The sequence below is a fragment of the Platalea leucorodia genome (genome assembly GCF_965183815.1).
Source record: "Platalea leucorodia genome assembly, chromosome: 8".
Taxonomy (NCBI): domain Eukaryota; kingdom Metazoa; phylum Chordata; class Aves; order Pelecaniformes; family Threskiornithidae; genus Platalea; species Platalea leucorodia.
Window position 1 is genome coordinate 11,880,515 of NC_138830.1, and position 22,789 is coordinate 11,903,303.

Genomic DNA, 22,789 nt, shown 5'->3' on the forward strand with positions numbered 1-22,789 from the left:
CAAGGATCATCGAGTCCAACTCCTGTCCCTGCATAGGACAATCCCAAAAGAAAGACAGGGGAGATAACAACCTTGGCCAACCCTCCTTAATGTACGTATTCCTGCATGCAGAACAGGGAGCAATCAACTGCGCAAGGCAACAGCTGGACACTAGGGGTGATTAGGGGTAAAGCTTCACATCCAATTAAACTCCTGTGAGTAGCTGGATTTCTCCTTTAACCTCGCATTTTGTAATTTCAGAGTGTATGTTTAACAGCTTACACTTACCACACCTACAAGGACACCTGTAAAGGAAGGATCACAGTTCCTTTCACTTACACACAGTGCTGCTCTACTGATGTACCAGAGAGCTGTTCTGTACTTCTTCCTCTAGTTAATCTTAATCTACTTTGTGCACCCCTGACCTTCCTCTACCCTTGTAACGTCAGCCTTCTCTAACAAAGTGGGCTCCAAAACATTATCCCAAATCAACAACACGAACTGACAACGCCACGAATTTCAAGGCTTTCAATCCAAGCCCCAAAACAACAGTGCTGTCAGTAGCAGGAACAACAGAGTCAGTGTTTCACTGTCTCAGGGCAGGCTCTGCCTTCTCTCCCCCACACCAACAAAACATTTCAATATGAAACTCTCTCTCATTGACGGTAACGTTTTGACCAAGTCAGTTCCAGCTAAAAAGTCTTGGCTGTGCCAGCTGTGAGGTCACCTTCCCTACTGGAAGTCCCTGAAATTGCAAGAGCCCTTCTTTTCTGTCAAAATAAGGAAAAAAGAGAGGAGAGGCGCAAGCCAGTCCCATGTGACAGAAGCACACCCCAAGCCAACCGAGATACAGTTCGCACAAAAGCGGGCACATGAAAAGGAATCACGCATATTATTTCTGGAATGACTTTTCAAATTAGCTCATGCAGCAGATCGAAAATGGAGAGCATATTTGTTTAGGGAAGATTAACTTAAATCAGTGGAAAATCTATAAAACCTCTGCAGCCATAAACCAAGGGTTTCTGATTACGCTGTCTGGTGGTCCTCAAACCTGACTTCAGCTGGCTTCTGTGGGACCCAGCGGTATCCCCAATTTCAGCACAAGCTAAGTAAGTAGTTCTTTGAGGTATGAAAAAGCAAGATTTGTTTGGGAATATTTGATTTAAAAGAAAATCCAGATCAAGTTCATTTATTCCAACTCATTCACCTCTGAGTGACCTTTCATACACAGCATAACTCCTATCTTAATGCACCTTTACTTATGAACTTTAAAGCATTATAAAATTACACTTACTGGAGATGGAATGAAGGCTTCATGGTACTTCTTAGGATTTATTCTCAAGGGTCCCTTAAAAAAAAGAAAAGAAGGAGAAAGATTATGCCTGAATCTTATTAATTTTATATAACATCAGTTAAATTAGAGAGCTGTGGGTAATATATCTACTGTGAAACATGAGAGATACATCTAAATTTCCATTATACATTTCAAGTCTTGACAACTTAGCATCCGAGCAATTTCAAGCCAAAAGGCAGTTTCATGATAGGCTTAAGCTGATCTACGGCAGTCTGTCATCGAAGAGATGTTGAATCATTAGTTGTTGCTGCTACTGGGTGAACTGAGGACCCAAGCCCTCCTGTTCCCCTCACACATTTTCTACTGAGCATCCACCAACTTCGTTAACAAACAGACAATAGAAACAACTTGTTTTGCTCTGTTTTGGAAAAGCAGAACGTTGGTTTTGCTTATTTTGGAGGACGGGAGGAAAGAGGAAAAGCTGACCTGCTGAGCTTGCATGGCAGCAGGTATCAGCCTTATGGGGCTCTGGCTGTTTAGGCTGTTCCTGCAAACAGACAGTTGCAGTAACTCTGTGCTAAAGAACATTTCTAAAGAAGAATCAAAAGGATTTTCCAAAAACAAACATTGAAAGTCTACAGGATTAAATTCTGTTTAAACACATTTAAAGTCAAACTATCTTAAATACATTTGAAACTCCGGGGTCTATCTATTTCTGCTTTGTTATCTGCCAACTCAAAGCTCACGTCACCCGCAACAAATTCATATCACCCCTCCGAAGTAAACCAACCAGTTTTGCTGCTTGCACTCAGGTCTATCCAAGAGAAAGGGAGAGCCAACCAAGGACTTACAGCCTACATAACAGTGCCGTTCCCATCCCAAGAGGGTCCTGGGAATTGTGATTCAGGTGACTGCAGTTAAAACTGGCAGCATTTGATTCTTATGGAAATACAACTAGGGATCTGCCTTCAGACAGGCTTCTACTTTGGGCTGAAACTTTAAAACTTTCTCCACTTGTGTATTTGAAATAACGTTGGCCAATTTGTTATGTGAACAGATTCCATCTGTTTGCACTTCTGTGTTAAGCAATCATAGGAACCTCTCACAGGAATTGCTTCCTTAAAAATTTACTGCGGCATATAATTTTTTTATGTATTCTGGGAAACACTCAGACGATAGGAAAATAAAGCTGATTACATGTGAAAGTTTTGCTGCCTTGAAGAAGAATCTGCAGATTTATGAAGGTTTTCCATTGTTTTTATTTGCTTACGTTTGGAATACCAGCACCATACATTCTATATTCTTTAGGCATTATTTGAATACTTTGCTGTGATGTCTTATTTTGTGCCTTATGTACCTAGTACTAACGAGCACACCAGCCACATGGCAGGCACAACCCAGGACAATGGCACAAAAACAAAGACGACCCACTGGGAGCAACCCTGGGGATACTTTACGCTTAGGCAAAGTGAGAGCTAACTCGCTGTCATCAGCCTGTGTTAGCACTGGTGCTCACTGATGGAAAACTCTCAATGGTCTTTTTTCTCCCCTTATTTCCCAGAATCAGCTATCAAAATGAATACGCTGTTAGTAAAGGAAGCTGCTATGGAGAGAAAGGAAAAAATGAAAAGAGATGGTTGCTCTGCTTGACGACGAGTCAAACAATTCCCATTCCAGCATCTACCCACCAGCACAAAGCAGATGAGGGGATATCCTGTGTTACTCTGCAGAATCCCCTTGAATAGTTTGGGACAGCTGTCAATCAGCCAGGTGCAAATGCCCATTATGCGCGTGAAAAATCAGGTTTTGTATCCATGGCCCAGAAGGCGCCAAAGCGGCTACGCGCACATGGATGCCCAGCTCCAGCAAACACACAGAGGGGACAAAGTGTTACCATGTTTACCATGCAGCGGGTTTCTCTGCATTTTATATGCACTACCTAATTATGATCAGCATTAGAATTCTTACGTCAAGTAGCATTAAAATACTTCAGCTCTTTCCTTTAAGCAAGGAACTCCCAAAATTTATCTTAGAAAGCAGATGGGCCCTATTATCTGTGCCTATGAAAATCCTATTTACGATGTTGTACATTTCACGCTGTGATATCATATCTGGAACCAGTCACTCTCCCCATCTGCAATGAACAACTGTTCTCATATGTGTATTAGGGGGTGAGGATCTGGCTGCAGAGTCTCATGATGTCACACTAATGTTGTATTGTTTTATAATAGCTTGAAAATAATAGCTACTATATTTATCAGTGGTTTTATGTCAGTAGGGCCTTTGTTTTGAAAGGGAAGAGAAAGGTTTGCAGGAAGGTTTCTAAAACACTTTCTGATGATTCAAGTCAGCTTCACACATCCTTGCCAAAAAAGTTTCTAACCTTATTGAGCTTCCCCAGCAAGATACAAAAGTCATGATTTCTCAATTTGCTCTGCTAGAACCAGGCCAGGCAATACTCAGACTAAACTTCAAGCATCTCAAATCAAGCAGTTTATAACAGCTATCATAACACATATGCCTAGATTCGTTTGTACGTACAAAACACCAAAAAAGGTCAGGGTTCAAGTATCTGCTTGCTACCAAGGCCACCTTTGAAAAAACAGTCCATGAAAATTAGGGAAACCCCAGCCTTCACACCCACAAAAGAACAGCTTTCCATGAAAAACACCCTCTTAATGGCAAAGCAGGCTCTGCACCTCTGTATGCTGCACACTCTCGCTCCGCCTGACCCCAGCAGCCCTGCAGGGAGGGTCTAGGAGACGCTGGAGGCGTTGAGCAGACATGAGTTTCTGGCTGCTGCTTCACAGGATGATTATGGTCCTTTGGGTCAATGTTCCTTAATACATAACCTGACTTCATCTGTTGTGTATAGCCAACACCATCCGCTTACGTAACTACGCAGAAGTTATTCAATCTTGTTTGCCTTCCGACCGGCCGATGTGATTCCAACCAACCTGACACGCTTGGTGTTTGCTCACTGCAGGCAGTTTTATGGGCAGGGAAGTGGGAAGTCTACGCACTCGTAAGCGCCTGAGCTCAGATCCCCTTTCTTGTGGAAGGACACTTGCACACACGTTGCATGATTAAATGAATCCAGGAATCCCGCAGGGCACACTTCTCCATGCTACTTATCAAAAACTGAGTTACATCAGATACAATACCAGAAGCCATTAAGACTAATATTATTGACAGACGTCAGCACCCATAAAGATAACGCTTTTGTTCTTCCTGATCTAGGACTGCTTAATCTTCACGGCACTCGTGTTTTATCTGAGCAATCTCCACGTCTGCCAGTAGTTTCCATGGGTTGGGCTTTCAGAAGCATATAGTTGCGTAGCCGCATTGGCAGCATCCAGCAACATCCTCAGAGTTCACGGTAGGGTCTTTTCTCTCTAACGGATTTCCCAAGTTCTCACACAAATATATGCAAATCCAGTGTTTCCAGGATGCTCCAGGGGACGGCCCCTGCTCAGAGAGTCATGCTCCTGTCTGGCTAGCACTCAAGTTTGCTCAGGACCATCAGATTCAGACCAATAGGTTTGTTCTTCTCTTCCACAAGCTCTTGTGGAGCATTTTTGCAGGTTACCATGCCAGACCAATGCCCTGCTTTTGAGGATTAACACAACAGGTATTTGTTCACTCTGCCTCTTGCCGTTGTACAGAACAGTGCTGAATATTTGTCCATTCACTAAAGTTGCTTTCAGGATCTCACCTATCCTGGTTGAGACTGCAATGATGAATGGTCTTGATGAGATCACAAGGATGAATGGACTGAAGATGAGAGACACTGAGCTGGGATGCCCATGATCTGACACACAGCCCTACATGATTAAATCCAGCTTCTACAGCCTCAACTGTTTCCCTGAGATGTGGAACTGGATGAAAGAAAAACAGATACAGCCTAAGAAAGCACATATGACTCTTCCAGTTACGCAGCACATGACCTGGAGTAGACACTACGCATTTACAAGAATTAGGGATTCTTTTGCCAGAGAGCATGCAATCACAGGTCCTCCGGGACTCAGCATTTCAATGGGATTCTCAGGTAGTAGTCATAGTCTGATGTGCCTCATCTGCAGCTGCACTCGACCTCATAGGCAGTCTACACATGCTTGCACTTAATGCTATCAGGCTGCGTTACCAAAAACAGGTGCCAAAAAACACTCCTGAAGGTAAGGCAGAAGCTTTAGTTGCTGCCATATGCCACTGCAGCCATGGGGGGAAGCCATAGCTTGAGGCTCCCGTTTCTTCCCTCACTGTTCGCTTCCTATTGCAGATGTCTATGATGGTCTTTAAAAAGGCACTGGTCTAAGGTCTGGGTAGCCCAGTGGACCACTCTGATCATCAGCAGGGATATGCCACATAGTCATTTTTCTGAAAGCTAGGACCTCATCAGATTGACCTTCAGGATAGAATCAGGCAATTTTACATGTGGAATCCTCATCACAACTCCAGAAATTATGCCATTATATTATTATACAAGAATTATGTACAATTATAACAAGAAATCAGACAAAAAGTGAGGTGATGCCATTTGCAACTTCAGTGTATTGATGAAAGTCATTATCGCAACCTCACCAGCATTACAACACTAATTAAATGGCACTGCACCAGTGTGAGTTTGGGTAAACGATGCCTCAGCATGAGGGTCTGTCATGCCCTCACTGACTTACACCTGCCTTTTTTCCCCAGCCAGTCTGATCTCACTGGGACACCAGATGTGTCCTGAAAAACATGACACCATGTTGAGGACTGTACTAAAACAGTAATTCTAGGATGCTGTCCTCTTCTCCTATTCCTCACTGAACCACAGCCCTGCCTGTCTTAATGCAAAACTCCTTCTGAGATCCAGCTACCAACACAAATGGCAGGTCCACTCCCACATTTTGCTAGATATTCAGAGAAGAGCTGCTGCCTAATTATGGCTGACGTTTTGCTGCTCCAAATGGAAGCACAAAGTCCGATCTTTGATCTTTTGAATCTGCAAAATGAGAACATGCTTATTGCTAGCTGTTCAAGGCAAATAACTGTACACACGCATGCAAATGATTTTCTGTATCTTGATGGGCTCTTCAACTCCACCTACTATCTGTGCCTTACTTCAGCAAACCATGCGCTGTCATCAGTGGCTGGGTCAGCCCTATGACCTTAGAGGAGTGCAAAGAAAATTATGCAAGCAAATCAAGGGCCCAGTACTACTGCCTAGCCATTTGATATTAATTTAACCAGTTGCATCATAGTTTATAACAAGTTATTGCAATGCCCTGGTAGGCACAGCCCTATGAGACCCCAGGGACCACAGCATTACCTGCCCCATCACTCTCCCTTTTCTTTGTGGGAGGGAGATTTCTGGGAAGAGTTGATAGATTGAAAGACAAAGAGTAGATCTGGAAGCAGACGCGTCTGCACCTCATTGCTGAGGACTAATGAACATCTTTGTGAGGAATTTCAGCAAAAAGTATCTCGCTAAGGGCATTCATTTTTACTTACGCTGACAGAGGCTGCCAGCACCTGCTGTGTTTTCAAGCATCATTTGTAAAAGCAAGTGTCTCCACAATAATGACTACCATGGCTAGCAGACTATCCAATCAGAACTCTGCAATTCATCACGAGCGTGGATCAGGAATTTTACAGAACATGCAATCAAGCCAAAAACTATACTTCAGCTGAACAGAAAAGATTTCATTCCACTTCTAGAACCTTCTGAGAAAGGCGGAAAAAAAAAATCTTCCTCTGGCATCTACAAGTGGTACATCAATTCCCTGTCATGCAACCAACTGACATTGATTTCCAAAAACTGCCTGTGATTTCCACAGACTTATCACAAGAGCATGGACATTGTATGTTCCAGGCACCTGAATTAGCTCTCCCCTTTTCAGTCCTGCTGAAACATCTTCTTTTGACATGTAGGCTTCAAATATACTCTTCTTCCTCCCTCGAGTGGGTTTATTTCGATTCTTTCTATCACCTGACGTTGGAACAGCAGCATAGGATCCTCCTGCAAACAGAAATTCATAAGTGTTATCTTGCCCACGAAACTTGTCCATTTATCTTAACAGCAGCTGTACAGAGGCTTTGTATTCAAAGTTGAACTTCTTGAGAACAGTTTGCCCAGAAATACTGGCACCTGACTTCAGAGCACTGAAAAGCCTGGAATAATCATATTTTACAAATAATCGACAGTCTTTTACAGCTCATTTTAGAGTTAAGAGCATTCATCCCAGCCCATCTTTTAATAGTGCTGAGCACATGCTTCAAGGCAGCTTATTCCTGAAGCGTGTACGCACTCTGCTTTAATACCTCTGGGAGTTCCCAGTTGTCTAGGATTTATTCTGCTGTCTGAATTGTTCATTGTTTCTGTCTGCGATTCAGAGAGTTGCCTCTTCCTATCGAAGTTCTGGGGAGTTCTTGCAGATTCAGAGTTGTTTCTGGTCCTTGCAAACCCTCTCTTTTCTGCACCTGAAATCAAAGACAGGTTTGAAATAACAGGGGAGGGAAGAGGAACCCCATTGCCAGCTTGTGGTCCTGGTGAAACTCATGGTCTGCAGTACTTCAGTACAAGTCACAACTGTGAGTCATGCTCTTTATCCACAAGGAACGATGTCTTCGTTAGTTCAGCTCATTTGTAATCTGCTGGCTCTTTGTGCCTCTTAATCCACCACTAACTTATTTTCGCATAAATAAAACTCTGGAAATTACGATACTGAAGTTGGATAGAACTCTTCCAAAATCCTGGGAAATTCATTAGAGCATATAAAATGTGAAATTGTTAAACTGTTTCCAAAGCCTCCACCCCATTAAGCCCCCAAGTAGTGAGAAAATATAACTTCCCTACAACTTAATTAAGTAGTTCAGGAATCAAGGAGAAAAAAAAAAAAATACTCAACAACCCACTCTGGAGTAATTAACTTTCGAGCTACCAGAGGCAGCACGGTACACAATGACACCACAAAGAAATGCCAAGGCTCCAAACGTCCAGCCTGTTTAGAATAGGCCACGATTATACGAAAAATATTCTGCAAAGACTCACCCCTTCCTTCCCTGCCATCACCTCAGCCCCTTCCCTACAGCCAGGAGAGCAAGCAGCAGCTTCCAAAGCGTATGCCAACGCTGTTCCACGGATCAGCACATTGGAATGCAACCCAGCGCCGCGCAGCTGCCCTCTTGGCCCTCCACCTGGATACTGAACATGTCATCACAGCTTTGCCTTCCAGCCCCTCCTGGCTACGCTCCCTGGGTCCAAGCTTGTACCTGCAAGTCAGAAAACGTGCAATGCCAACTTATTTGCTATGGGGCTATCCAAGTTACAAGGCAATTTTTTTACGTATGGTATCCTTCACAAACGAAATCGCAGATTGCTTCATAGAATTAAACTGAAGCAGTGAGAAAAAAAAAGTTTAAAAAGCTGTACTGAAGAAGAGATCTTTAAAAATAGGGTATAATAAGAGAAAACTGCTACTTTACCCAGTCACAGACAAAAAGCAACTTCCATATATAATACCAGGCAAATCGGCAGGAGGGAGGGATCCTCCTAATTTGGGAAAGGAGACACCAAGACAGACAGAGGGACAACTCAAGGTGCCAGCCCAGCCCAGGAAGAGCCTAAATGCCACGGCAGTGTCTCCAAACGGGACGCCAAAATTAAGAGGGGGCCTCTGTGTTCAGTGACAAGGATAAGGGCAATGTAGTTGGTGCTCTTTCTACATGATCAAGCTTTTCATACTCTGCCCATGCTTTCAGGGAGGAGACTGTCAGAGGGAGGTTGCAGCTGTAACACGGCAAGAGCGCAGCTGCCAATTTAAGTTTCAACCGATGCGAACGAGGCAATACTACCTGTATGGACCACATGATGAGACAGAACTAAAATTAAATGATTTGCATATGCCTAATGAACTGATTTGCAAACGCCCTAAGGGTCAAGAGATTAAGTTCAAAAACAGACACCGAAAGTAAAAGTATGGACTAGAGAGATCTGAGCAGAATAGCTTTTGAATTGGCAACACGGTTTGCTCTGGACAAGGTTTTCAGAGACACCTTGGTGAAGGAATCTGACTTAAAGTGCAACAGGCGGGATCTTAGGAACACCACTAAAAAAGCAAGGCGCTAGGCTGATCACCCAGAGAGGTCACGCAACCTGCTTCGTTGGAGGTTCTTAAAAATAGGTGAGACGGATGTCTGCCAGAGTTGGTCTAAAAAGAGTAGTTTTTTTCCTTGAGGCAGTGAAATGGATTACACGAGCTTGTAAGGTCCTCTGAAGCCCTCGCTTCTATGACAGCAAGCCATAGAAAATACTACTGTGAATTAAAGAACTTGGGATAAAAAGAAGGCTAAATCTTAACATGTAGTTAAGAAGGAGCCAAAAAAAGAAGAGCAGAAAATTAAAATGCAGGGGGGAAAAGAGAAAAAGAGTCTCATGAGCTGGGAAGTGAGCTGAGAGCCAGAATTAGCCACGGCAGAGCAGAGCTGCCCCAGCACTTGCCATGGCCATCAGTTCAGAAAGTTTGGGGCCACTACTGCCAGAAATAATGCACAGCAACAGCAAAGGGTGGAGAAGCACCCTTCTGTGCCAAAAGGTAGACACACAGAGAGGCACTTGCACTTTTTCAACACTTAAGCCTTTGGCTTTCTCTCCGGTGGGATTTTTCATCCACTCAGACTCAGACACAATCTCAAAGAAAAAAATTTACTCAAATGAACAAACCCTGCTTTGGCATAACTGGCTTGCAAGCCAGTTTACACACAGCCACTTTGGATAAGTATTTGACCCTGTTGGCCATGATGTTTATAGCTAAACAAAACCACCCCTGTTACAAAGCCGCAGACAACTGTCACAATTAGCATTCAACTGGAACACATCGAATTCTGCAGGACTCTAATTTCTTTTATTTCTCCTTTTAAAAGAAAGAGAGCTAACTACAGGTTGCCATCTGTTTCAACTAGATTCAATATTTGCTCCAATAATGCAAATCTCCCCTAAAACTGGAAGTTAGAAATCCTTCTCATGATGGACTTTCCTTCTGTCCCTGCTGCCCAGCGTTAATATTCTGATGGATAAACAGACATCATTCCACAAAGCAAACTGTAACTTGACAACTGTATAGATAGCAGGGGATATACTGAGACTATTCTTTCTGAAATAACTGCTATCACTAACTTAGTTAAACTCTATTCCAGCATCAGGTGTGTCAGAAGTCTGACTTTTTCTGTGGTGTTACAGCTGTGTGATTTGTAAGATATAACAAATGTCACACAAAGTAGTAGCACATTCTAGGCATTGAAATAATCAATGACTAAATAAATTAATAAGTAAATAAATATAATAAAAAATTTAAAATAACTTCAGTAGAAGGGAGACTAAGGTGCAGCGACTGAGAGCTGCGGCTGGTTGATACATCCTACCAGGAGGGCTGAAGCGACCACAAAGCACCAAACACATCTGCATGTCCAGAACCACTCGAGCTTGAGCGCAGAGCAATTCTAATGCAAGACACAGAGGTATTCACAACACGCAGCAAATGCAACATGTTCAGGTATGTTTATCTGGCTGCACAGATGATGTAGAGCTGCTCTCCGTGGATGCAGCCACCTCTTGCCTGGGATTTCTAGACATTCTGCCATTTCCAATGGGAAATAATACAGGAGTAACAATCTGAGGAGAGGTGGCTGACTGTTCATTACCTGAAGTCCTCTGGAGCTAGATGGGTTGAAATAACCCCAACACCTGTATCAGGCAAGGAGGCTGCCTACAAAGGTGACAGAGGGACACCTAAATAGGACCAGGTATTCTACATGGGGAGCAGTGAACTGCCTCAAACTAGCCAAGGGGAAGCACCTGTGGGAAGCAGAAACACACAACCAGGAGAAGGAACATAAAGGATGGAGGTGGGGGCTGGCTCCAACCCAGGAGCCCAGTCCGGCATCCCATGTGCAGGCAGCAGCGGCTGGTTGAGCTCCACTGGAAGGACAGCGCTGGAGCTCAATCTAGAATCCAAACCATCACACTTCATCGCCATCACGACAACGATGACATCACACAATGGCACATTTTGGTTTTTAAACCTAAGTACCTATTAATCTTTTCTTATTTAAAAAAAAAAAAAATGCATGCAGGCAGCTTCCCAGAATAATTGATCTGGCTTACAATAAGAGAGGAGGCTAGATGTTTTAAATCAACTTATTTTGACATAATTTATACAAAATCACTCTATAGTTTAGGTTTTGAAAAGTACTGCATTTGATTAAATTTACATCTATTAGTCAGTTGATCAACTAGATGGTCAACTAAATCAACTAAAATGTTCAACTATACATGAAGTTAGCAAGGCCAGAAAGTCTTTAATTTTATATTAAAATTTGCATATTGCTTTACACAAGAAAGGACCGAGACCTTCCATTTTATTTACCAAAAATAAAACATTTCCGACTGCCCTTTAACACCTGACCAGCTATTTGATTACTACCAGCACAGAATGAAAGTATTCCTCGCTGAATTTTCATCAGCACATCCATGACTCCTTGGATACCTCCCATTCAGGATCCAGCAAGAACCAGTTTTACTTGAGAGCTCTCAGTGAATTCCAAGACATGGACATCTTGGTATAGCTTTTCCCTTTCCTGTCAAAGGGCATCTACCTTGTCACAGGCATTTTTACCTCTAACTAAACTTCCAGCTTTGTTACCATCTACATTATTTATATGGAACCCACCTCCCTGGGGTGGGCAGGACTGAGAGCATCACAATTGTGCTGGTAACACCTCTACAGGTTTAGGACTCCCACCCCCCACTGACAGCTATCTCAACACGTAACAGTTCCTTTTATATCTACAAAAAAGGAATTATGTCGAAACCGTTGGACCGAACAACATCGTTACAAACTTTTCTGACACAAAATACTTCCGTCTACTACTTACCTTTATCAGTTCATGACTGGGCATCAACACCTCCGCTAACTCTGCTATTGCTAAGAGGATTTTCCATTGCTTCCCAGTATTAGATCGTGATCTAGATATGCAAAGGAATCTTTCAAATACCCCTGCTTTACAGTTAGCTTAAGCGTGAGAAGAAACAGAAGCATATCCCCAGAACTGATAACATGCAACAGAACAATTTGTTATCAGTTAATGAGACACTCTCAACACATGGTTACTAAATATTTGCCCATATTTCTACAATGTTTCATTTCATTGCTGACACATTTCAATGACTTAAACCAATTTCCTTCCAACTTTCCAAGAGGTTCCCTGACATTTAATTCTTCAAGACAACCCAGCTATGCACTCAGGAAAACACTGTAAGGATACACCCATGAGCTAGAAGGCATGGCAGCTACCAAATGAAGGGTCACCCAACGTTGCCCCACCTCCAAAAGCAGGAATTAACCAACTAAAGGCAACGAGAACTACTCTGATGCCAACCCCTGCTTAGTCCCACACTCCTGTTTAAGTCAGACTAGGTTAAGCATGGCAAGAAAGCTAAATAAAGCGTGTTCCTGCTCATCCTTACTAGAGACTCAAGGAATTAGAGTCCAACCATGTGGCAGCCCAAGGCATCACCTCACAGATCTACAAGTTGGCCCTTGGCTCCTGGCAGAGTTGGCAAAGCAAATTTTAGACACCATCAGATTTGGTCTTTTAGCAAATACTCTCCACAACCTGCCAAGAAGTCCTACCTGCACCTTTATGAGCCACTATGGATGCTGAGGTGTAACAGGGCATATTAATGGTCTCAATATAAGAGTTTAGCTGATGGAAACTCTGCCTTGTTTTGCAAAGACGTCTAGGTCCCCAAAAGTCCCAAATCCTACATAGCCCCTGAACAACCCATCCCAGGTTCTTCTGTGAATGTAACTCTGCCAGCTTTGATGATCTTGGGCAGGGGCTGCAGTTTCTGGCTGGTAACTCCAGGTAGGCACAGACCTCATGTTGACACTGTTGTACAGGCAACTATTTGTTTCATTCTCCAAACTCAAATAAACGCTACAAGCAAAAGCATGCCTTGCCAGTACAAACTGCATTAACATCAGGGTGGTTTTGCTAGGATCCCCATGTCTTTCCCTTTCATATGCTTAAATAGGCAATTTAAAAGCTATTTGATATTTTCTGCTGCTCAAAGAAGCCTTTAAAATAATTTCCTCTCAAATTTTAAAAGCCGAAATACGTTTGTTGGATTGTTTTTAATTTCTAATGCACCAGTGACATCCAGTATATGCCATATTATATAAGTGACTAACTCAAAAACTCCAAGCACTTAAATGACTACTACAACATCCGGGATCAAATAACCACATGGGCAAAACCAACAAACACCATTGAAGTGATCTCAAACGCAAGTTATGTCAATTAAACACACTGGTCATAAGCCAGAAGTAACTAGCTATTTATGTTTTGCAAAATATTTTGCAGATTTAAGAGATTAAATATCCCACTAATGGTAACAGCCAAGTACTTTTTTGTTCTGTTTTCTTTAAAAAATGAAATACACAAAGACAGCTATTGGTATAGCTGCTCAGGGAAAGAGTTCTGTACCAGGAAGAAAAAAGACACTCCTTGGAAGATATCTCAAGCAAAACTCTGTGCTAGAGCCCCAATAACACAAACAGGACCAACACCTATCCACAACACCCCCGTGAGCTCAGCTCCGGGCCAGCCTTTGCTAGAAACAGCCGTGCTTCAACACTGAATTAAATTCAACATGAATTAAATGAGTTCAGAGTTCCCCGATAGCCTTGGAACAGAACCACCTCCATGTATTTTACAGTATCTTGAAGCAAACCAGTTAAATAAAGTAGATGGCTCAAGATTAAAGACAAAGCAATAGAGAGAAATGAGGATGTCATGGGAAAGAATTCATTAGAGATGTAGGAGTGGAAAGGCAAGACTTTGAGATATGTTATCAGTTCAGTGAGGTTTCATTGCAGCAAAGAGACTTTCAGGAGATAAACCTGGTAGGCAGTATTTCAGATGCTCGGCCTGGGGTCTAAGAGAAAGCCTGAGAGCGTATTCTCCTTATCATGAGCAAATAAAAAAAAAGAGATCCTTCCTCTCTGATGAAATGTAAACTCAAAGAATCCTAAACTGGAGGTTCTGCAGCACACTCCTGTGCTCAGTCCAAGCCTGACCACAGAGCTAAAGGGAGATCCTACAACGTTGCCGTGAGTCCTCCTCAAAAATAACTAAGGATGGGAATAATCTGGAATTATCTTAATGACTGAAAAGTAGGACACACTTCCGGGAAAGGGAGTATCTTGGTGGAAGTGGAAAAGGACGGTGATATGACAGCACTGTAGGGATTTAGGCAGATGGCAGATTGCATAATTAAGTTTAAAGTTAATTAAACAGTCATTCAAAGAAGAGAAACAATGCAGACCTACATTTACATGCACGGGCTCAGCCAAAATGTAAATTCTATGCAAATGTCCTGAACTGAGTGGATGATGTATTGAAATCCAGCTGCCAGAACCAGCTCCCATGCCCACCAGTCTCCACTAATTGACCCATTACGATGGGCCACCAGGGCCCAGCCACAGCATAAATCTGAGCTGTAACTTTCCACCGTCTAGACAAATCAAAATAAAGTGAGAAGACAGCGCTTAAAGCAAAGGCCTGACCGCACAGCTCTTAAATGTGATTTCAATAGTGATTCAAAGCAACCGGTTCCTCTAGCAGCAGCCCAACTGGTTACGAGCAACCCTGCAAAACGTAACACAGCCCCTCCGCCTGTGCCAGCCAGCAGCTTGTCTACCAGGACACGGTCCAGCTGTGAGCCATCTGTGCACCCACGAACAAATTCGTTGCTCTCTCTCGCCCTGCCTCTTTGGAGAAGGTGATTCTCTAAACATTTTTGGCAGAATGTCTGCCAAAATTTGCACACAAGAGTTGAAAGTCCAAGAAAAAAAGCACAAAGGGAATCCTTGCCACATGGGGGACAAGCTGGCTGCAGAAAGGCAGCCTGGCCCCCAGCCGGTAACTCCTGGATGGGGAAATACAGGCTGTCACGGTTTGTGAGGGAGTTCACAGGGCCACGAGCTGCTTTTGGAGGTGACTGTACTGCTATAGATGGTTGTAAAAGATCCGGACATTCAGCATTCTTACAACATGCCACTGAGGAAGAAACATCCCCACTTAGAGATGGAGGTAGCAAAAAAACCCAAAGTGGAATGTCAATGGATACCCAGGAAAGTCAGGAACAGATGCTCATTTCCAGAACCCATGGAAATGAAGTGGGAAGCACATACATGGTGGGAAGCACATGTTGCCACCGGTCTTTTGCTTTAAGCTGCACATACTTATTTAAAACTCTTGTGCTGCATGCCCCTAGATTTCAATATGGAGCTAGGGAAAAGGAAAATGTTCTTGCTGACTTTGGCTTTCTGAAAGGGCCTATGCTTTGAAAAACTGAAATGAAGAAAAATGCACAATGGATTCTTTCTGCTGCAGAAAACAATGCTGTGGAAACTGCTCCCGACTGCCAAGATCATGTGCCCATGACACCATGATTCCTCTTCCAAAACACTTCCAAGCATCCTGATGCTTGCAGGATTTTGACTTCAGTAACTCAGACAGTAATTGCAGTTTTATTCAATTCCTCAGCAGGGTTTGTGTTGTAGGAATACTACATGAGTGCAAGAGCCAAAGATACCATTCCAGGCTCTGAACTAAGGGTTGGTGATGAAACTCATTTAGTAGCAATAGACTAAAAGTTTATCAAAATAGTTACTGTGCTCCAGCTGCGTGCAGCAGCACAGCAGTGTTGTCAGGGAGGGGATACAGCTCTTCTGGTTTTGAGGACTCTCTGTGAACCTGCTCCACCCTGCTCATGACCTCCTAACTACCTACTCCGCCTGATGACTGCACTCCTCCAGGCTTCCACTCCTGCCTTCGGATGTGGGTCAGGGCTGCTTCGACTGCTCCCTCGTCCTTCCATCCTCCCAAACCATCTTCCACAACACCTTTTGCTCTTTGTTTTATCCAGCAACTACACTGTGAAAAGGCTTCTTCAACACTTCAAGAAAAACACTTGAAAAGCATAATATTGTGGAAGTTCTCTCTTTGATTTCTTTGGGCTTCAGTAATTTGAGGGAAGCAAGTTGCTCGAAGATCAGAGGAAGTCAAGAGGCTTTGAAAGGCAAAATACCTGACGGGAGGTGCTAACATACTAGAAGACATTAACAGCTGAAGAAATGAAAGAACTGCTTTCAGATTCATACATACCCCGAGGTTACAAAATGTGCTGCAGAATAAGACAGTTTGCTGATGAACCGTGCCCCATACTGCCCATTCGGAGTAGTAGGTACATAATTCACAACCCTTAGTACTGTGGGGGAAAAAATGCCTAAAAATATACGAACTGAACAAAAACGCATTATCGCTGCAGGCTTGTATCTGTAGAGAGCCTGAAATATTCTCCAAGGCATGACCTGCCCCATACATCTGTGGGCTGCAGCTGCTAGTGTTGACATTTTCCTTCAGCACCCTGGAAATTCTCATTTTTGTCACAGAAGGCATTATTTTATGCAAGAGATCCCAACATTTTGTTTTCCATCCTGCCCCAGCCAAGTTTCAACTCTCCATAGCTCAGGTTTCCCCACAAGAGGGAGTTAGGGACATGCAGCCCACAGCATTTCATGGAGCTCGTTAGCAGGGGGCTTGAGGTGGGAGGGCAAGAGATGGACACCAGCACATAGGACAGGAGAGGCAGAAGCAGAGGTTGGAGAGTGGGGCAGCGGTGAAAGCCCTGCAGCAGCCACGGCCTGGAGAGGAATCGCAATTAGCCATTGAAGCCAGCTGCAAAGCATCTGTCCTACCTACCTGGGTACCCACAGCGAAGGAGACTCTCGGAGATTATCTGAACAACAGGCCAGAGCTGATTGGGGTGTGCGGGCTGGCTGACCTCATGGGTAGCACAGGACAGAGGGCTTTTTCACATTAATTCCTTTTTGAACTACACCATATTTCAGGGGTAGAATTTGTTATCTGGGCTTTTAAACGTGCCAGCGACAGCCCACATACCACAAGCCTTGGTAAAACTGTTCCAATGGTCACTCACCCTCACTGCTAAATTGTGCTGTATTTCAAGCCTGGATTTGTTTAGCCTCAAATGCGTTATATCATAATCTGCTCAACTGAGTAGCCTATTATCGAACATCTGTTCCCCATGCAGGCAATTTACTGAAAGCTCCCTTCCCCCAAGCATCTCTTTGATAAGTAAAGCAGGGCTCCTCAAATCATTCACTCATGATCCCAGCGTTTTAATCTTCCTTGTGGCTGTCCTCTGAGTATTCATCAATTCATCACCATCCGCCCCAAACAGAGGGCATCACCACAGGATACAATACTCCAGAAGCTGCTGCTGCTGCCATGCCAGACACACACAATCCATACTCCATCTTCCAATTCCCATGCTCATACATTACCCTTTTGGCCACATTTCACAGGAGGGGGATGTTCAGCTGATTAATCCATCAAAAGCTCAAAACTTTTTTCCAAGCTGTTGCTTCCCACACTGGGTTCCTCACACTGCTAGCATGGCTCTATGCTGGCCCGATAAATGTTTTGCCTGCTCCCAGTCCACCAAGTGATCCAGACGGCTGCCAATAACTGCCTCCATTATTCAATACTCCGTGCGGTCTCCAAGTCATCCAAAAAAACTTTCAATCCTACTTGTATGTTTTCTGCCTGATGACTGACAGAAGTATTAAACAGCACAGGGTCAGAACATGACACTGCAGGAACCAGACACACGTGCTGGTAACAATTCTCAATTTACTGCCACATTTAGTTAGTTAAGCTAAACAGCTTTTAAACCATTACACATGCGCTGTGATTTTATTATACTAACACACCAGCACCCATACTCACACCTTTATCATCAAACTCCTCATCTCATAAGAAACTGACACTGAGGGAGCTCAACAGGACCTTCGTTGCATAACTTGATGACAAGTCACATTAAAGAAAAGATTTAAGACTGATAAAAAAATTAATTCAATTCTTCTGTTAGCCTATTATTTTCCTGGGACCAACATCACACTGACAAGCATAGTTACCTGAGCTAGAGAATGGGGGCCTAACTTCAGAGATTGGAGCTAAAGAGAACAAAAACCATAGTTAAATAAAAAAAACCAGCAGGCTAACAGCAACAAGTGTTTCCGCTGATGAACATTTTCACATCAGCACTAGCAGGTGATGATACTTTGCTGCCAAATGCAAGGGCTCCTGCTGCAGAACTCAGTCCCACCACACCACGGTGTGCTCAGCACTCCAGTAAAGGGCATGGAAGACAGTTATTAGATCACATACAAAACCCATGGTCCCTGCAAGGGCAGGATCTCATCTCCCCAAGAGAGGATACATCAGATATTAACTCACATACTATAGCTGATGTTAGCCAAAAACATTAGTTGCACAAGATTCAGGAATGCAACATTTTTTTTCTATCAAAAGCAAGAGAGAAATTTATGTTTGTGATGACGTTGCTAAACCATTAGAGAAAGGAGCATTCTATTTTTCATGTGTTTCTCAGATGGGGCCATACAGTAAATCCAGTTTTCCCTCCTCTCCCGTATCTTATTACTATGATTAACGTCATCTAAAGAACGTTACATTGGACCTGGCAAGATTAGCTACGTTTTAAAGATTTCCACAACAACCAACATTCTCCATTTATTGAGCTGATTCTGTGGCCTTTACTAGATCACAGGCTCATATTTACTGGTGTCAGACAGGGAGATAACAGCATTCTTAAGTACTGAATTTCACCACACAAGAACTGAAAGGCTCACCACTAAAGTAGCATTATCTTAAACCTGCCTTACAAGAAGGGAAAAGCAAAAGCTGTGGTTCTTCCTCCAAAGTTCCCCCAGAGAAACAAAGGCAAATACAAAATTTACTGCAGCGTACGATGGAAAGACAAAACCCGTAAGATTTTGCCATCTTCTTACGGCTGGGATTTCTTGACCAGCTGTGCCCATCAAGCATGCAGGAAAGCCATTCCGGGACATTTCCTTTACCTATCCTGAGCCTTGTAAATGTCAGGGTTGCAGCCACAAACACACCACCACCATCCAACAGCAACAATTGTTTTTAAAGCTATGATGCTAAACACCAGCCTGCTTGCCAGCGACACTCCTCCGTGGAAGCTGCCCAAGTTGGTTAACTACCACAGGCTGGGCAAATAAATGCCCAAGTGTCAGACAGATCAGGAAATCTTATCCCGTTTCAGATGAGGCATGTTGTTACCCAGGAATTGTCTGTTTCTACTCAGGGGGCACGCTGACCCTGACAGATGGGCAAGATAGCTCCATCATATCATAAACCCGTGAAGCTTTTAGTGAGAGGAGCCTCAGGAGGCTACCTAGCGAAGCTGGTGGTGATGTTCTTCCTGAGGAGGACGTCTGCAGATACAGACTGAGGCTGCGTATCCAGCCCTGCAAAATCTGAATCCACTATGAAATACCACAGCAATCAGCCTTCACAAGCATTCTGCTCCACCCAAGGTTTCAGCATCAATAAAGCCACCTCGCTCCCAGGTACTCTCGCTCCCGAGATCCTCTGAAATCAAGCGTGGCCGGGAGATGGTGTTCCCAAAGACCATGCCGCGCTCCACGTTTGGAGGACCGTTCTCTTCTGCAGATGTTTGGTTTTTACGCTTTCCAGCAGACTCAGGAATGTGCTATCAAACAGCAACATTCCCTCAAAAACAGGCTGAGAAGCGCACGTACCCAAAAAGCAACCGAAACCTTGCCATCTCGAATAAAACATGCAGATTGGTCTAAACTACTTACTGATAAAGCAATGCATCACAGACATTTAAGATGAAGTTCTGCTTAGCAGCCGTGCAAATCTCAACTACTAGCATGTGACAGACAGATGCCGCAGAAAGAGTCAGTACTTCTGTCCTCAAGGAAAAGGGGTTTTTAAGCCTTTTTATGACAGAAACGTCAGTCTGAAAAGAGATTTTGATTACTAACTCTGGATTGAAGTGAGAAAACCCTTAAAGCCTTTGATCACAACCAGAAAACAACCCAGAGGACTTCACAAAAGACTTTCTGTTAAGGAAGTTTAGCCAAATTTTAGCACCCAAAGAACCTAGAGGATTGGAGATTTAGGGAAAAATACCAACGGGAAATTGTATTAGATGAAAAATTATAAGCATCACAATTTAAAGTGGCATTTTAGGATTATTTTCTGTCTTATTGGGGTTTGTTTGAGAAGAAACTTCAGAACAGGAGGCTTTATGGCAATTCTCCTCGCAGAGGTTATAGCTGCACAGAAAGAAGCAACAATCTGTGGAATACATCTATATGCCGCTTCGTCTTCCCAAAGCCAAGAGTGCTGATACCGCAGAGCGACTCCAATGCGCAGCTTCATGACTGCATCACATGTTTCAGACAAGGGACAATGGAGTTTTGTTCACACTCAGCTCTCTCAACTGCAAAGTTTCCAATACTGGAAATAACTGGAAAACCAGTTACTACATGGAACACCAGAAGAGACTGCTATGGTCAGTCTCTTAATTAGCTGCTATGAAATTTTCTATTTCAAGCCTCATCTTGGGGCCTTACAGAACAGAATGACACAGGCAATCCTCAGCGCTTCTCACGGACAGCAACACATCATCAGCAGTGAGCTGCAGGGCTCAGCGACGCTTGCTTGGGGCTTCACAAACCACCCTGCTTTCCCCCAAGGCCATGGGAACTGCTGCACCCCTGGAAGGACATTAACAAGGACCGGCGCCTCGCTGCCCACAGCCTGCCCCAGGGCACTCCAAGGGTTTTCTGAGCCCTCCACGTTTGCCTTCAATTCTAGCACTTTCAGTTTTAGGATCATTGCAAACCTGACCATGGCTAAGCCTGAGCTGAAGAGCTGTTAAGAAGAGTACAATGAAAAAGAAGCAATATAAAGGGAGATGCTTGGCTTTGAGATTAGCTCAAAGAGTCTTTTGGAAAGCCTACAACAGCCTGAACAGAGTTAATTTGTGAGGAAATGTCACTACTGAAAAGATGATATGCTTCACCGCTATGACAGAAGCAATACTTGCCATCACAGTTTCACAAGCCTCGATTTAAACTGATCAAACCAGACACCTGCCTATGCAAAGTAATATGACTTATATCAGCATCAAGAGAGAAAGACAAGCTTTGAAGTGAGAAAATATTAATCTGGGACTGTGATGTGTGAGTTCTTATACCTAAGCGCTTACATACAGTAAAACCTTCATTTCACTTAACAAGAGTGCTAAAATACACTCAAGCTGAAGAGCAGAAAAGACATTTCTCTGAATCAAATTACATATATTTCTTTCCTATTTCTTTCCTCCCCAAGAAACTGTTTTCATGTCCCTGAAAGTGTTCTGGAGAGTAACCAGTCTCAGCTACACAGGAGGGTGACTGGGGAAGCATGCAAGGCAAAGAAGAGGAAGGGTGTCACTGTTAAGCAAATAATTTTCCAATAATCTTCCCCACAGTGAGTGTTCCACCTGGGAGATCAAACATGAGGGTCAACATTTTCTGCTCTAGGTCTTTACACTAAACAAACAGCTAGTTTTCAAAGGGTTTGTGCAACCTCACTCCCAACTAGAGCAGGAGGGAACTGCGGGTGCTTGCTTTTGAAAGCCAGGGTATTTTTATTTTAGACAAAAATCCATGTAGGCACCTATCGTTTTCATGGCTACAAACTGTAAGCCTTCTAGACTCTCCGTCTCTGTTAGCTGCTCTTCCCTACTCTCCAAAAGCTGAAGAGTCAAAGGTAGCAAAGCCTATTATACCAGGCTAGCATAATAAATGGTGTTACAATGAAGCATGCAAAAAAAAAAAAAAAAAATCAAGCTCATCAACAAATTTTAGCACAATCTGCTTGTGTTAAATCTCTGACTATGATCTGTCTTGCAAGAACTCATGAAAGTTTACCAACTTTAGCACATAATCTACTGTCACAGTCTCAAAAATAGAGCAAACCTTGTAAAAAGTATATTACTTGCCACTTGAGTGATAGGGCATGGTTTTGTAAGATGGATTTAGTTAAACATTTACTCGATTTCCAATTTAAGAGTTGTGATAGGCCTCAGGCCCATCTTACCCAGCTGAGAAATCGATCTCTTTTCTACTTGTTACAGAGAATTTAATACGGTGACATTTATGAGTTCCTCCAGTAGTAGCTCATAAGATCAGGCTATCCAAGTATTTCACCATAAATAACATTCAGAGGAAGTTTTAACCCATTACACTGAGAGATCAAATTTAAGCTGCCTGGCTTTGGTTGCTTGTTGATGTCGTGTTTTGTTATGGTTTGTTTTTTTTTTAATAAAGGATTTTATTTATCCCCGTAAGTGGGCTTTTTGCCTTGAACATCGCATTTAAGAGACACATTCACTTTATTACTGCAAGATGTGGTCTCTATGTTACTAACAGCAAAATGTACTAAAGTCAACACTCTGTATCGGGAATTAGATATTATACAGGCGTCTTAGCCCCTGAGTATTAGATGGGCTTGGACCCTCCGCAAAGGCAAACCAGC

The 22,789-nt window shown here is 43.2% G+C and overlaps 1 protein-coding gene across 4 annotated transcripts in view; it reads right to left on the reverse strand.

The window, feature by feature from the left end:
* DIS3L2 (DIS3 like 3'-5' exoribonuclease 2) overlaps positions 1-22,789 on the reverse strand; it is a 215,797-nt gene that overhangs the window by 172,818 nt on the left and 20,190 nt on the right. For all 4 annotated transcript variants that reach the window (XR_014229096.1, XM_082320714.1, XM_082320715.1 and 1 more), the window contains 3 exons: positions 7,577-7,735; positions 7,132-7,274; positions 1,274-1,327 (listed from right to left, as the gene is read on the reverse strand). Coding sequence is in view for 3 of the 4 variants with exons in the window: in XM_082320714.1 (XP_082176840.1) it covers positions 1,274-1,327; positions 7,132-7,274; positions 7,577-7,735 (356 nt within the window). In the remaining variant the exon portion in view is untranslated. The remainder of the gene's footprint in view (positions 1-1,273; positions 1,328-7,131; positions 7,275-7,576; positions 7,736-22,789) is intronic.